This window comes from Ischnura elegans, chromosome 9, assembly GCF_921293095.1.
Source record: "Ischnura elegans chromosome 9, ioIscEleg1.1, whole genome shotgun sequence".
In the NCBI taxonomy this organism is placed as follows: Eukaryota; Metazoa; Arthropoda; class Insecta; order Odonata; family Coenagrionidae; genus Ischnura; species Ischnura elegans.
Window position 1 is genome coordinate 4,998,682 of NC_060254.1, and position 17,081 is coordinate 5,015,762.

At 43.4% G+C, this 17,081-nt stretch overlaps 1 protein-coding gene across 1 annotated transcript in view; it reads right to left on the reverse strand.

Moving 5' to 3' along the window:
* LOC124165867 overlaps positions 1-17,081 on the reverse strand; it is a 183,913-nt gene that overhangs the window by 59,724 nt on the left and 107,108 nt on the right. Inside the window, exons 7-10 of the mRNA XM_046543402.1 lie at positions 6,816-7,055; positions 4,785-5,085; positions 2,384-3,409; positions 1,477-2,050 (exon numbers count right to left, since the gene is read on the reverse strand). Of these exons, the coding sequence (XP_046399358.1) occupies positions 1,477-2,050; positions 2,384-3,409; positions 4,785-5,085; positions 6,816-6,955 (2,041 nt within the window). The 5' untranslated portion in view covers positions 6,956-7,055. The remainder of the gene's footprint in view (positions 1-1,476; positions 2,051-2,383; positions 3,410-4,784; positions 5,086-6,815; positions 7,056-17,081) is intronic.

The following is a 17,081-nucleotide window of genomic DNA, read 5'->3' on the forward strand; positions in this document are numbered from 1 at the left end:
CATTGTTTCATTTTTTTATTTCCTTTGGAAGAGACGTGAGAATGGCACGCAGAGCAATACTCTTTGCTGAATGACTCTAAAACAGATATAACCACGACAATCATTGGATTCTCTGAGTTTGTTTGAGCCTGGGACAATTAGGTCAAAAATCTAACGAAATATATTTCCGCTTGTTTTGCTTTGCTTTGAGTGTGTTGTGTCATTTCAACGTACTGGGCTGGTTTCAATCAGACGCATCATGCATGACACCGTCCAAATTACATTCCAGTCGCGGCTTGCCCATAATGCCTCTCGGTCGCCGCCCCTCCCAAAGATTTAAAAAAGGAAAAAAATAAATACCCAATCAATAATAATTATACATCTAATTAGCCAAAGTATTTTTTCAATCGAATTCATCGAAAATGTAGGAAAAACACCTAAAAAGAGCGCGAGAAGTTCGCATTTGTAGCTGCGGGGCGCTGGCCAGAACATCCCAATCCATATTAACATGCAGTTATATGGAGAGTGGTTGTGGTGGGGGCTGCTGGTGCTTTGACGCGTCTAAGCTTGTGCCTTATGGAAGTCTTGGGACGCCGCCCGAGCATGCGCAGAGCGACGACCTATCTAGTGCGTTGACATCACCGCGCCGCCCGGCGGCCGCATAATCTTGGTGTTGCAGTGTTGCAGAATACCTTGTTTTGGTGACAGTTGATTTATTATGTGTAAATTGTTTTAATGTAAATAGGCCTGGTTGTAGTTGAGTTAATCGATTTAGTGATTGTTTTGTGCATTAGTGAGTCGTAATGGTCTCTAGATTGCCTTAAAAACTCGCTAAAATACACGAAATGTTAAAAAATGTTGAGCCCCCGGTGGAGTGTGCCCCTCCCAGCATTTGACTCACGAGCCGCCACTGATACATTCCCCAGAGTATGTACTATACTCTGTTCATTTTATCTCTGCGGGCGAGCTGGTGTGGCCAAAGCAAGTGGAGATGAGGGGAGGGAAAGTTTCTCGAAATGTGACTTTCCCTTGGCGAATCAGCAAACAGTAGGCGTGGCCTCAGTGAGTCGCTCTCAGACATCCGCCGAGTGAACATCGCGAATCTGCTCGTGGAGCAGTGTTGCCAAACCTTACGCGTTCTCCCTGTACGTGACTAAGTAGGCCTTCCACCAACGGCACCTCATTCAGCGCGATAGCTGACAATGTCATTGGCTTCTGTGAAAGGATTATCCCCAAAATGCCTTCTAAATGAGTTGGTATATTGTCTCGGCGCCGGGACCAAAATACCTGTGGCCACCCATGACACACGTTTTTAGTGACAAAGTATTGCGGCTACGTACATTTGGCAACGTAATGTTCGCTCCTCGTCTCTCTCGGTACTGCCCCTTCCCCATTAGCGAAGCCATCCGAGAGTGTCCGGGCTCTCACGAAAGCTCACCCGCAGACATGAAGTGAATAGACTATAGCATACCACACCCCCTTCAGCTGAGTACGTACCTCCAGTTGCCTCTTCCTCCGGCTCGCACCTCCTCCCCTCCCCCTCTTGATGATGCTGCTGCTGCTGTTCTTCCTCCCCCTCCCCTCTGAACGGCCCCCCCTCCACCGCCGCACCCTCCCCCTCCTCCTCCTCCGCCCTCCCGCACTCCCCCTTCCCGCACTCCTCCTCCACACACTCCTCATCCTCCTCCTCGCCCTCCCCCTCCTCGCACTCCTCGTCGCATTCTTCATCCTCGCATTCGTCGTCATCTTCTGGGGGAAGAATGCGTTGGGGGAAGCCGGGACGCGGCGGATACACGGAAGGCGAGGACAGCAGCGAGTGTGCGCTGGGGGGCAGCTGGTGCGCGATCACGCGCGTCGGGGGCGCCGTGCTGTGGTTGTTGCTGTTGCTGCTGGCGGAGGCGGTCAGGGGCCCGTGATTCGAGGGGTCGGGGGGCGAGGAGGGGGCCCGGGGTCCGTACCTCCGAGGAGACCCCTCGTACTCCGCGATGGGCAGGCTGCCGATGACGCGCATCACTTTGGACCGCTCGGGAGACAGAGAGTCCACCTCCAGGTCAGAGCCGGAAGTTGCAACCTGCGCCGTAGGGACAAAGAAAGGTCACGTGCTCATTAATAGGTCGCTTTCCGGTGAATGGCAATAGTAATGACACGAGTGAAATAGCCTGCGGATAAAGCAATTAAGAGGATCCAGCGAAAAAACGAAGTATTCATCACTTTTGTGACCGTAACAAAGCTGTAACTGGTAACTGTTAATTACGACAAAGAATGTAACTGCAGCTCAACACGATTAGATTTATTGCTACTTTAGCTTTTTGAAATGCACAGTTTGAAGTGCCATTCGGTACGTATTCTAAACTAAAGATGGTCCGAGATGCTGATGCAGTATTTGCTGTAGTTGTTCGCTCACCTTGAAGTAGTCGGAGGCCGGTCGGTGGCACACTGGACTGAGCCTGTCCCTCGAAGACGACCCCTCCTCCGAGGAGCACCGCCCACCCCCCTCTTCGTCTTCGTCGTCCTCGTCTTCGCCCTCGTCGCCCCCGCCCCCTCGCAGCCCCCCCAGCTCCAGCTTCAGCCCCTCCCTCACCCCTTGTTGCTGCTGCTGCGACGTCACTTTGGCCGCCCCCCCGGGAACCCTCATCACTGGACCTCCGCCCATCCCCCCTGCGGCCTGCGGGGACGACGGGGACGCCTCCTGGTGCTGCTGCTGCGAGGCCAGCCAGTCTCCGATGTCGTCGAACACCACCACGTCCGCACCGCCGCTCACCGGCGCCTCGTACACCACGGGGACCCTTTGGTGCTGCCTCATCGCCGATCCCGCCTTCTGCATGGACCTCCTCGCCTCCAGGATTTTCCGGATCGAGTGCACTTCCGTGGAGAACACCGTCTCCGTCACCAGTTGGTGCCCTCCCGCCGCACCAGACGGCGCCACCGTCGACGCCACTTCCCTGCCGTTGCTCGCCGCCGGTCTGACGTCGATGTCGTCGTACACGACCACGTTTCTGGCCCCCTTACGCGAGTTGACCACGTGTCCGCCCCTGAGCTCCCACACGCTCCCGTTGTTGTCGGGGACGACCGTGGACGCATTGTTGCTGGCCTTCCTCGAGCCGCCGACCTCGTCCAAGCTGACGGAAGCGCCCGCGCCGAAACGTTTGGTGCGCGCCGCCTTGCTCTTGCTCTGCGAGAACACTTCCCGGCCGCCCGCGATCTCGATGCGAGAGTCCCTGAGCTTGAACTCAGAGCTGTTGACGCGCCGGCTGCACAGCTGCTGTTTCTGCGACGACTCGTCCCTGGCGTGTGCGGTGCGGGGCGCGTGGGGCACGAAGTGGTCCTCCTCGTCGTCGGATCGTCCGCTAGGGGCTCTGCCTGTCTCCTCGCTGCCCCCCAACCCCACCCCTTCCTCCTCCTCATCCTCCTCCTCTTCCTCATCGTCGTCCTAAAAAGAAACAAGACACACGTGCCGTCAATGCGACGAACAGGATAATTTATATATTTATTCCTCTGCCACCGAAAAATGTACAATTGGCATTTTACATGGGGGTATGAACTTCAAACGCACACGAACATCCATGCCCTGGATAGGTACAACCTACCCAGGCGGGACTCGAACCCGCGACCTCTTGCGTGGCAGACGAGGACTTTAACCCGCCGCCACCGATTCCAAAGAAAATCAAGTTTTGTAGTTTTTTCTTTTGTATTCGTGTGATTTCCTTTTTTAGGCACAGTATTATCGATATGTATTTCATGGGTCCATTCTTCATATTTTGTTTTAGAACTCCAGCAGTTAGCTGAAAGTTAAAGAAAATGATTACAGCACAGGCCAAATTGAACTTTACTCGTAAATCGGCAACAGCCGCGAAGCGAAAATCTCAAAGGGTCTGTCTAATTCCTAATTATTCGTTTATAACATGTATTCCAGTTTGAAGCGAGGTCAGAATTCCGTCATCTTGGTTTGACAATTTTCGGACTTAGTCTCAAACAGTGTATGTATATAATCAAGTATTCTATTCCTTATAATGCTTCTGTCCTTACTTATATCGCCTGTGTATGTGTACTGTGTATATTTAACTGTCCATATACTGGTAGTCATGGTGTCTAGTAGTACTAGTAGCCGTGGTGATAGAAAATATATCGTCGTGTTCATACTTTCGTACTATTATTGCGACCGGTCCGCTATCTTAAGATTTCCATTGGCTTTAACCTTATTAATTAGCAGTAGAAGTGCAGGGGAATGGATATTTTACACTTGTAAAACGTTATTTTCGGCTAAGCTAGTTGCACATCGGAACCGTGGTGATTGACAATAATTTTTCTTTGGGAAAAGATATTCGAGGCATATTTTCACGAAGCCAAATTTTTGCAAAATGGTAGAAAAAAGGTTTACTGTGTTCGTTTGCGATAGTTATATTTAACGTAAAAACGATCATGATCGAATATTTCACCAAATAGCTAGCATTGACTCTAATGGCATTGTCAATGTTTTGGTCAAAGTGGGCGTGGCTATCCTACCCAAGCACCCCCATTCCTGCCACACTGCTATCAACGCTCTGAACCAGTGGTGCCCCCTCCAGTATATATTTCAAACCTCCTTGGCCCAATGTAGACATCACCACACGTGCATTGCGCTTCATGGACTCTACAATATTCATCTGCACGTTCCACTCCTGCTAGTAGGTCCATCCTAGAAGCCTTCACGAGGACTTTTGGAAACCGATTTCAACGCACCCAAAGTGGCTACAAGAGCAAAACTGGAAAAGTCGCAAATTGAGCATGACAGAGAGAGAGAGAGAGAAGTGTGTGTTTGCGCTCACCTCGTCCTCGTCGTCGGTTGATCGGGGTCGCTCGGCGGAAGACACGAGTGTCATGAGCTGCTGCCTCGAGTCCGAGTATCCGCCGAGGACGTAGGCCGAGGCGTCCTCGACGAGCAGGCCCCTGCTGGTGTGCGGGGGCGAGGGGTCGCACTGCTGGGGGCCCCCTCCGTTCAGGGCCACCTCCGCCATCGCCGCCATGTTGGCAGCCTTGCTCGCAGACGGAGACAACAACAGACTGCCGCCGCTGCCGCTTATGTTGTCGTTGACGTCACAGCCGGGCGACACTTCCGGCAGCGATCCCCTGGATGAAAAAACAGCGGTTGGATCATCAAACAAAGGCGAGAAATAGGAATAATTGCTACCGTCAATAAAATAAACGCAAAGAAAACACAAGTATTGGTCTGCAGCTGAAGAGAAGAAAGAGGAAGAGGCCAGCCCTAAACTAGGACAACGTGAGGTTGAGGAATTGAAAGAGCTGTGCTACTTGGTAGCGGAGTGAGCAACGAAGCAAGAAGGAAATAGTAGGCTCAGGCGTAGAGGCCATTGAAGCTGTATGTAGAGGAGTCTTCTCGCAGCTGCAATTATTAGCTTTGAAGTTTGGAAGCAATTCGTTGGAACCCATATTTGGGGCATGCTTCGTCATGGTAGTGAGTCGTAGATTATAATAACACTAGATAAACGGACGTGGGAAGAATTCTAAATGTGGGGGTGCAGAAGAATAATGATGAAGATCAAATGGAAAGGTATGGCGAATGACGAATGCGTATGCAGCGTAGGAGAGAAGGGCAGTGCTTTGAAAATCTTGGATAGAACAATACGGGACTATCCACTATAGGCCACACCAAGAGATGCGAGAGTCAAACGGAAGTTATCGCCGAAAGAAAGGTGGAAGAGAATATCGGCAGAGGCATGTCACGGATAACACACAGAAAAAGGATATGAAGCAGAAGAGTTATGTATGAGTTAAAAGATTAACTGCTAAGAGTGGAGAGTTTCTTCAAAACAATCTTAGCATTGATGACTGCATTGTTGTGAAGAAAATCTCATAAATATATTGATTATAACTTCTTCCGCAGGCTGCAGGGCAAACAAAGAAAGAAACAAGCAAACACCCAAAGAAAGTTGAACTCAGCCACGACGTATCCTCGAGATGCTCTTTCCTCGGCTCAGAAAAACGCAATCATGATAAGTATTGAGATGCCAGCGGTCCTCCACTGTCGGGACAATACCGCTCCCCCTTAATTTTCACTTCAAACGAGAAGAATGGGCAATACATGGGGATTGGCGATTCGATGGAGTCGACGAAACTTCGGCTGCTAACGAATTTCTAACCCGGTGGCGGGCCCGAGAGAATTTCATTGACGCGATTCGCCGGGAAATGACATATCAGGGTTCCCACTGAAACTAAATTATAAAATTCACGGTTTTTCCAGGTATTCACGGTCTAAATTGCGTCAAATTCACTGTATGTTGATGAGCCATTTTAGGAAGATATATTGATTACATAGCAATCACCGGCCGCACGTTAACTAAAAATATATAGCAAACGCGATAAACGCCACGAATGCAAACGCAGCAATGAAAGCGCTCTCCTGACGTCGCCTATCGTAAGCAAAATTTAGGGCCGGCTAAAGGCTGTGAGTGGGAAAATGGAGGGTGACAGGGAAGGGAAGAGGTGTCTGATTTCTCGCCAGGGTTAATGGTCACTTTGGTTAACGGTCCTCCAATCACAGCCTTATGGTCTGTGTGTTGCCATGGCACACGGACCAATAATTGCGCTTCGAATAAACGTATGCAGATAAATGCGTGGGCAGTATCTGCACGTGACTCAGCCTTGAAACATGATCGAAAGATCGATTTTTATTTTGATCCGTCAATCGTAGATCTACAATTAAGTTTGAGAGGTTTTTAAGGTTTTACAGCGAATTTCACTGCTATTTCCAGGTTTTTTTCACGGTTGACGAAATTCACGGCTTATTCACGGTTGAGTGGGAACCCTGCACATAAGAGGTAAATGGTGGTGTCCCTCACCTGTCTTTGGCGTGGTGCTCCGACAGGGTGTTCAGGTTGACATCGCTTATTCGCGGCCGTCGGCACTTTGGAAACAGCTTGTTGATCTCAGTGTCACTGCTCGACGAAGTCTCCAGGTTGTCCAGGAGCAGACTGGTCATGGCGGACAGACATCACACCGGATCTACGGCACAGCTCCACAACTGCCGCTGCGCCCACAGTCGGCCTAGATGGCGCTGTTCTCGATTCACACAGGTTCACCTGAAAACGTGAAAAAATATATAGGAACAGGGGATCCTCCACTAACCACTAGAAGCGTGCACCGCAAATTGAAATGGGCTCAACACAGTTGAATGAAATAACAGCACAAAGCTGTTTAGTGGACTGAGGATCAACTACATAAGCAGCGATGTATAGGACAGTAAAAGGAAAAGAAATTAAAGAAAATAAAAGAAGATTGCGAACAAGGGGGAGAAGAAAAGGAAATTGATAAAAGAAGACACGACTCGTACGCTATCTCCGGTTACATTTGCTTTCAAGAACTAATTTCTGCAGAGATCTCAAGCACACAGTTTTCCCTTACGCCGGTGACCACAATCGTACAATAAAACTTTACGATAGCAGCCACTCGCGGCGCTGACGACAGATTGCGATAATACCGTCACCAACGGCGTACGTCTGGGATTTATCTTTACTCGCTATTTCTTTCATTTTGACCACAAATACGCACGGACCTAACCATTTTTTTGAGTTTTTTTTTTAACCACGGCTGTTTAAATTTCATGAGAAAAGGGAAGCGTATAAACGGGACACCTGTCACTAACGCATGCGATGACTATGTTTGAGCGTCACGCTTCTCCACTAGACCAACTAATAACAAACCAGCGGGCGGAGCGCACGGCTTCTCACCCAAGGGCCCACAGTTCAAATCCCGTGTTCCAAGGTCACCCCTGTGATTTTCATGGTAACTATTGAACGAATTTCCGCACTCCACAGCTTAATTTATACTCATCCCCAATACATGGGGCTAGAACTCATCTAATCGTCCCAAAATAATTATAAATGCTTTAGCAAACTTTTGCGGTACATTGCAATTGAGAAAGCTTACTTAAAATAGAGGTATAGGATAACGGTTTAGGGTTTAGATAATTAAACTTCGATTTGAAAACACATTATTATTCCTAAATACTGTTTACACAGCGGCACACTTACTTTTAGCGAGAGGGCGAATTAAAGCTGCGTTATTAATAGTAATAAATACTATGTGGAAATATAAATATATTTACCTTACATGAGTCATATAATTATTAGGAAGGAAATAATCCAAGTTCCCAAACTTTAAAATATTGATGTTAATTAAAACGTAAGAGTATACATCTATGCTTAAAATTACAGATATAAACATTTAAAATATATTTTGAAACGCATTATATTTATTAATTTTGTCACCTCCTGATTAGATAAGCGTTTTAAGGCTTTGAAACTCTGGCTGAAAATAGGGGTCCGTTTCGAAGAAGTTGAGAAAATGGATACTTTTAATTCATTATTCGATTGATATTAGAGCATATTAGAATCGATCTTTCATATCATCATCATCATCTATATCATCATCATCTATATATTAAAGTATTTGAAAAAAAATACGGTAAAATTAAGACTAAATTAAATTGCTTTTAGTTATGGTAAAGCGAAAATGATCGAGTTACAAACGTTCTGGACAGGAAATTACCAACATAAATACGAATCAAATGCAGCAAACGATACTAATCCGTTTTCACAATATTAATCCGTTAATCCGGAATACCAGACGCAGAGCGATTTAATCGCATGTACGTTGAATCAACTTTATATTATAACGAATAATCAGTTGAAGGATTATCAGCGTATTTAAACGTTAATACGAGGGCCGTTTAATAAGTCTTTAGAAAAAGGTAGAAAAAATTATTTTGGGTCAATTTTTTAAATATTTTTCAACTCGGTCACCTTTCAGCTTTGTAACTTTTTAATGGCACTTTTTAAAGCATTTTTAGTCGTACAAAAAGTAGAATTTCGGGATCTCCTCAAAATAAGCATTATTTTGTGCGATGACCTACTCCATAAACGTAAAACTTTGTTTGCAAAGCTATTTCTTCCAGTTGGGAAACGAGTAAAAGTTGCCGGAGGGCAAATATTTTAAATACGGTGAATTTTGTAATAATTGGAACTTTAATTCCGTCATTTTGGCCAATAAAACTGCATAGGTGTGAAACCGTGCATTGTCTAGTTCAAGAAGGAACATTTTATCTTTCAAATGAGGACTTTTTTCTTGATTTCTACCAAAAACCAGTCCAATAACGACGCATAATAGTCCTCTGTTATCGCTTTCCTCTTTTATAAGTAATCGATGTAAATTATTCCGCATGCATCCCAAAATGTCGTTGCCGTGACCCCGTTCAACCATCTTCGTCCGCTTTGGAGCCTGTTCACATTCAGAATTCCATTGTTTCGGCATTTTTCGTCTCTGCAGTGTAGTGATGGACCCATATTTAGTCAACAATTACGCAACGACGTGGAAAATCCTCAGCATTGCGGCGGAAAAGCGCCAAAACAGCCTTGGAGTTGACCACCCGATTTCGTTTACTCTCCACAGCGAGTAAACGCGGAAGCAGTATTGCCGATATTTTTTTTTCATACCTAATTTTTCGTGAAAACTTGAAGCGATTGTGAAATGCAAATATGCCTTGGCCTCAACTATATCGCACTTTTTGATTTTTGCATCACCATGACCCCACATCGTGGATTTTGTCACTCATTTCGGGGGTAGGCACTTCCAAAGGGCGTCCGAAACCATGTTCATTTTTATGGATGCACGGTCACGTTTTAATAAACAAACCCAAATGCAAATCGTTCCAAACATAAGAGCAGATGTGATATGAACTTCAAAGAGCTCTGCTTCGATTTATTTCCGAGTTAACCCTTTTAAAAACAAGTACCGTAAAACGGGGTGAAAAGAAACATTGGGGTGAATAGAAACGAAACTTCTTTTTTTTAATGTATAATCTATTTCCTACATAACTATGGGTAAATAGCGGCAACTATTATTTTTTTTAGGTTGGTACACTTTTGGCTGAAAGTGAAATTATGGTTTGTTTGGTTGGCAGCACTGGTTCCTGTTTGTTTGTCATGTTGAATTTTACCACGTGATTCTTGTTTTTTTTATCCACTTTGAACTTTCCAGGTAAGTCAGAATACGCAGTGTTCTTAAAAGTAAATAGCTGTAAAAAAACATAGTTAGTTTCATTCATATAAAAGATTCAGGCTTATTTTAAGCTTTAACCTGATGATGACGTCTAACGTTGAAACCATGGTCGTGAATAAATATTAATGTGAAAGTACAAATTTCTTCTTTCTTAATTTAATATTATTTCCAAAAATTATACATATTTTTTAGGTTAGGTTTTCAGAATTTATGGGGTGAATAGAAACAAATCATTTTTAGTTTAGTTTAATCATTTAGTGTTTTATTCACCCCGCAAGAAAATTTTTTCAAAGATGACCGGTCTGATCTCACAATTTATTTATCATAATTAAACCTAGTAAATACGGTAATTGTCTACCTATTCAATTTGTTTACTTACAGTTATGTAACTTGTTTTGTTTATGTACTGAATTAAATCATTATGTTGAGGAATAAATTTGTATTTATCCATTACAAATTAAAAATACCATATAACTGTTTCCATTCACCCCCGATTCGTTTCAATAGAAAAAAACATGAAATTGAAGTACTGTTTCTATTCACCCCCATTTGCGGGGGTGAATAGAAACAGTACTTCAATTTTTTTTCTTTAACATCAAATAAAATTTTAAAAATTAAATACTATAAACAAATAGGTCTAACAGAGACCTGTGTTTGGGCAAAAAATTGTTTATATGGAGCAACTACAAATATGCAAAATTTCAAACCAAAGTTGAAAACTGTTTCTATTCACCCCGTTTTACCGGTATTTGATCACCGCACGAAACTCCCTTCTATCCATTTGCAAAAAAATGAAAGTTGTTCACAACAATCGGCAACAACAAGGGAACAATGGCATGGATACACAACTGAAACTCGAACAGTTGGCTAGCAAAGGGTGCTGCTCTCTGGGAAAAATAAATTTTTGTTATTAAGAGAGCAATATCTTGGAAATTCTAAGGACTCATTGAACGACCCTCGTAAGTCTAAATAAATGTTTCATTAACAAACACAGCGAACAGTTAAATAACGGATGAAATACTCATCAAGTGGAAACAAAATTGTCGGAATTTGAAATTCAAAAAAAGTGATCTAATATCGTATAGCGAATCCATACAGATCGTCGGTCGAATCCATAGTAAAGCGGGAGAAATGTACTTTATAAGGAAAGAGTTCCACAAATGTGCCGATAATCAATATGGATGGAGGCTCCCGAAACTGGAAAGCATAACAGCACTTTATCACTGACAAAGAAAGCATCATAATGACGGGTACCTAATTGGAGGCGAATCCCTGGGCATAGCTGAACATCAAGTTCATATGAACACTGGGAACAACTGAAAACGTGAAAATAATCATTTAATGCTCATTGCATTTCATAAAAGACTACTCTCCTATTAAGCTGTTAATTTGAATTAGAAAAATCGTACGAGAAAACAATTGAAGGGGGAGCTGGTGTTCTCCCAGCTCATATGCATCAATTACTACGCATATCAGTATCTTTGAACCGATCGTACACATAAAAAAATTGAAAAAAGGCATTAAATTTATTATCAAAATAACTTAGTTCCACCTCCTGATTAGACATGAATGCTTTAGGTTCAGGAATTTAGGCTGAAATTGAGTAATGAGCATCACCAAGTCGAGAAAATGAACAGTTTTTGAGTGCGAGAAATTCGTATTTCAATTGTTGCAACCGTGTATTTAATAAATTTTTGGCATGCGTAGTTCATTTAAAGAATGGAATTCTAATGTTTACTACCCACGTATTGCGACACACATGCAAAAATGACATGATCGGGCTATCGAAAACGCTGAATAGCTGGAAATAGATACGATTGATCGAAAATGTATTCATAATATTAATGTAGGAATGAAATATCGGCCACATTGTGGCGCACTGTTAAACTACACGATTGCCGCGCGCGCCCCCTAATTCAAGGCGACAAAATGTCAACATCAGGGCACTTCTAACCACGCAAGCAACTTCACATCCAGGAAAAACATAATCCCGGAAGAAAAAACCGCCCACGTTGAATGCAAATGATTTGTACCTGCAGAGGGAACGCTCCGTGAATTGAAATTCCAACAACCGAATTTGAGGAGAGTGAAGAAGAACTGCCGCGCACTACGAGATTCCCTTGTTTACCAGTGAGCCTCGCATACTGCGCCACGCTGGGCGAGGGTCGAACTAGGTCGCCAAACACTGCGATAATAACGAGTGTGGAAGGATTTCACAATCGCGGGCGGGCGCTAAATGTGGCGCCTAACTTCCAGAATCGCACCTGGAAGTGCGATTCTGGAAGCTCGACGCTCATTTCTTTCTCAAGCCTCATCCTACTCATCCAACACTCCTCCTCAGAGAAAGCCTTGTTTACAAGTCAACCAGACGGATGCAAAGGCGAGTTCATATAAAAACTTAGATATGTATAACATTAACGAAAAAATTATCTTCACGGCATAGGAAGAAAATAGCGTGAACTGGATGACATTTATATCACCCTTCTGTTGAACTTTCACAGCAGTCAGCCGCACACGAGGTAATTAAATTTGTTTAATAGCGGCATCGATCTCTTTTACGGAGTTAACTTTTCAATTCCATAATAAATCCCAAATATTATTTTTCATTCCGAGGAGTCTTCCACAACGATTCACGGTCAGAGCAAACAAAATAAGAGTGTAAAGCGCACCAAATGATACGAAACGGCGCAACCCAAAGTTTCACGATGGTTTTCCCTTTAATTGAAAATAGACCAAATCCCTTCACGCATGTTTTCGCGTAAATTTCCATGATTATTTTTCTGTGAACTATGAATACTGGAATACCACGCTAAGAGCTCCGTCCGGATGATTTATTGCCAATTTTCCCCACAAACCTTTACGATCGACTAGTATGTGCGGACAGCGACTGTGAAGATATTTGGAATCGATTGATGACATGGTCGATCTTTATTCGATCTTTAAGCGAAATTTAGCCTGTTTTAAACCTCGAAGTAGATTGCAATATCAGCGACTGCAAAACGATATCTCGCTGCGATTATTATGCGCACAGAAATATACCAACGAGTGTCAATGCGCTTCATGATGGTAGATTCAGAAAAATAATACAAGTTACGGTGGCGAAAGGGAAATATTTCCATCGCCTCTTCATCAAATGAAATTATATTTTGGTCTGTTATTCTTGAAAATGTTTGGGGCGAACGAGACGAGAAACGACTAAAAGTCAAAGAATCCACCCCCTCTAACATTCTCAGAAACGTTCGGTAAAATTACTGAAACACTAAATTTTTTATCTCTTACAGTGTTGCCAACTGCCTCTATGCCTCTACTTTTTTTTGGAGTCGATTGGGCGGCAAAAAATAGATGGTAATGAGGAATTTGAGCGTCGCGGAGAAGCTTATTTATGGCACCTAACTCATTGTGGCAGCCATTAGTCCACATTTTGTAACAGACGGAAAGCCTCGAAGCCAAGAACTGTTTGGTATTCCAAAGATTCAATTTATGTGGGTTAAATATCGCCGAAAAAACGAAACAAACGCCAGACCAAAATTTGAAGAACTGGCTGATCCCCCAGACAAGGGGGGACAGAGCACCCCCCAGTGATCGAAAGAGAGTCCTTGCTCTGAAGTTCCTAGTTGTGTCCTCAATATGTTGTGCTGGTGGAGTGGGAAAGGAGGAACAGATGCTCCCCCTCCCCTCCCCACCGCCCCTCCCAATGCTCGAAGCGGACTCGGAATAAAGAGGAGGAATATTTTGTATCGATTCGGTGGGAGGTGGTCGCATTGGCGAGAATGTGTTTCGAGAGAAGATAGAACTGGAATGTAGAACACAGGAATGCACGATGGGTCCGATGGGATGTTTTGCACGGGCACTCCCTCATCCCCCACTCTTAATATGTAGACTGCGCGATGCACGGAAAATGCACTCATAACAATGGAAATCTCGTAACGCAGGACAACACAGTTTAACTTTTATATCGATACCTCCACTGCATAAGCGCTCAACAATCGCTCATCCCGATAGCTTTAATAGTACTGTTTGAGCGGATACGATTATACTATTACGGTACTATTAGGGCTAACTATAAGAGCGGATTTGATTCGGTGAGCGATTGTTGAGCGTTTATGCAGTGGAGGTATCGATATCTTATCGCAAGCCTCACTGAATGTGTCAAGTTAATTCAATTTCAATTTCTATACACTGGGGAAGGCATTAGTATTATTAATGAAGGAATTTTAGGCAATTAGTACAAAAAACAATGCCACGTTTCGTCGCTTCCAACATAGTGGTCAGACGGCAGGAGTTTACGCAGTAAAATAAACGTAGTTCCACGGCTTATTTTAAGGGCCATTTCACTTCCATCCAAAGCATCAATTCATATGCCATGGAAAAATTGACCAAACAGCTGTAAATAAAACAGATTCCCATAGACGTTTTTCTTTCGATTACTTGCTATTATATAGGATAAAATGGTATAAAACGCTTCCAGGGCCATGGGTATCGATTGCTTAATATCCATGGTACTCAAAATATGGAAATTTACGTTTAGAAATATAAGCAGCTCAAATAACGTCATGTTAGAAGGTTGGTGGTTTCTGGAAATACTTTGTGGAATTTGCCGAACATTTTGGAGGAATAAAATTTAAATTTGTATTTCCACGGAAATTTTTATCAAAAGACAACCATCGTTTCAATGTTTAAAATCATCTTCTATCATCATATTCGAATGCTCGGGTCTTTACATTTCCTCTCTTAGGCCTGTTCAGTCCTTTATAAATAGTAAACTTCCCCGGCCAATGGAAACTTGCGACTGTATGGCGGTAAGCACGGCTAAGGGATGAAGAGATCTTACGAAACATTACGACGTCTTCAAATGAGTATAAAACGTAAAATAAAAAAAATAATGACTTAACCCTCGATTTCAATAAAGCATTTGGCACGGTACCGCATAAAAAAATGTTGAACTGGATACATGCATTTCTGTGTAATCGTAAGCAAAAATTAGTCCATGTGGGAATTCTACCATATGCAGTTCGGATGATGTTCGGTGTCCCACAAGGAATCGAAATTGGAGACCTTTCGTTCATTACATACGTATGAATGACCTCTGACACCAAATGGCAGTAAAACTCGTTTATTCAACGTTTATAAGGTCACGACGCTATCCTCAATCGCGAAATTAGTGATCACTTGGTCTTTGAAATCCTCTCATAGAAAACAAACAAGGTACACATGTGCGTGGAGTAAAGAACGGGAACAAGAACTTAATCTCAAGACATGCAAGGCACTAAATTTAATACGTAGGGCGTCTAAATATTCCCATTTTTATCTTGTGAATGGAGTCAAGGTAAATGCGACAGATGAATTGAATTATCTGAAGGTTACGGTAACTTCGTGGGGAACATATGTAAGAAATATTAGTGTTAGAGCCATGAAGAAGTTAGGATTCGTGTGTAGCGCGTTGCGGGAAGGTTTTCGGATGAATAAGGAAAAGCTGGAGAGAAGCTATTTCGCACTCGTCCGGAAAACATACCTTGGATATGCAGCGAGAATGTGGATTCCATAATGGAAAGATAGGCGAATGAAATGAAACACAAAGGAAAGTGGCGAAATTCGTTAAAAAAAAACAGCTGCGAGCGAACAGACGGAGTCACACAGCAGCTTTTACACTATTAATTAGACTTAGCGCCACTAAAGAGTCGGAGGCAAAGTGTTACTTTTAGGTTTCTGGAGCAATTAAAAAGTTATTTTTCAGAGCGAAACGGAGAACAACATCAAGGAACCTCACTATATTCCCAGGCCAAACAAAAAAAGATAGAATAAGAGACGTATACTACTGATAACGATTCGTTTTACGTTCACATAACAACAAAGGAATTTAATCAATGCCAGAGATGGACATCGCGCTGTCAAATCTCTCCAAAGCGCATTTCATTCTTCTGTTTTTTTTTGCTGCAAACGGCTGGTATCCTAGCAGCCCCTTATGCCGTACGCCTATTGAGGCGACTTATTGCGGGCTAGAGTGTGCAGATGAGGAAGAAGGAAGGAAAGGGAAAAAAGTGAGCGCGGCGCATATGAGTCGCAGTCTCATTAAAAGGCGGACGAACTCACTCGCGCGGAGGGAATGACGGGAAACAACACGCGCACGCGCACGCCGTGACAAAGGCGCTTCGGCGCCACCAGCTGCTGCGACGGAAAAAGATGCCGAAAAATCGCGCACAACGTTACAGACTCACTCACAGAGCAGCGAGCTCACTTGTCCGATATCTGGGATTTACATTGAGGCAAGCAGAACAAGTCGCCTCTCTCGGAAGCAGAGAAATGCGATAAAAACATTATTAAAGGAAAATAACGAACTTTTCCAGCAAACACTGATATCTCTGAGCAACGGAGTGACGTCTCTCACCCCCCAGAGGCGCAAGTAAACTGCTCATTCGGCCTTCCGAACGAACACACACCTCTAGCTCCGCGCTCCATTTTAACGCTAAAATGGGAAATGGCGCTAATGAGAGTTATTTTCTCCGTTCATACATTTCGGATGAAATTACGACGGATGGGAAGATGAATTCCACTTGGATTCCACACGAAAGTTTTTTCACCCCAAAATCCACTATTCTTACAATTTTGACATAATTTAATTTATTTAGTTGTGATCGATGGCTATAGATACATCGCAAGTGGCAAAAGTTGATTGAACTTCTCAGGAAAAGATATTGACGAAAAATTGCTTATTTAATTTATACATTATGAGGGATCAATGGTAAGCCAAAACTTACTTTTATTAGCTGAGGAAGAAGAGGCGATGAAATAATTTCTCTTTCAATCCCGTCATTTACATTATTATTCTCCCTCTGCCATTACGAAGCGCAATGACACACATTCGAAACTTCTTTGTCAATATATAATCACAGCGAGATATCGTTTTGCAGCTATTGATATTGCAGTCTATTTGAAGACGTAAAATAGGCCTAGAGGAGTTCAATACAGTGTTTGTAACATGCGAAAAAATAAATAAGGTTTTTAAAATGCAATTAATTGACTGTATCAATATTCATAAGGTTCGTCAACAC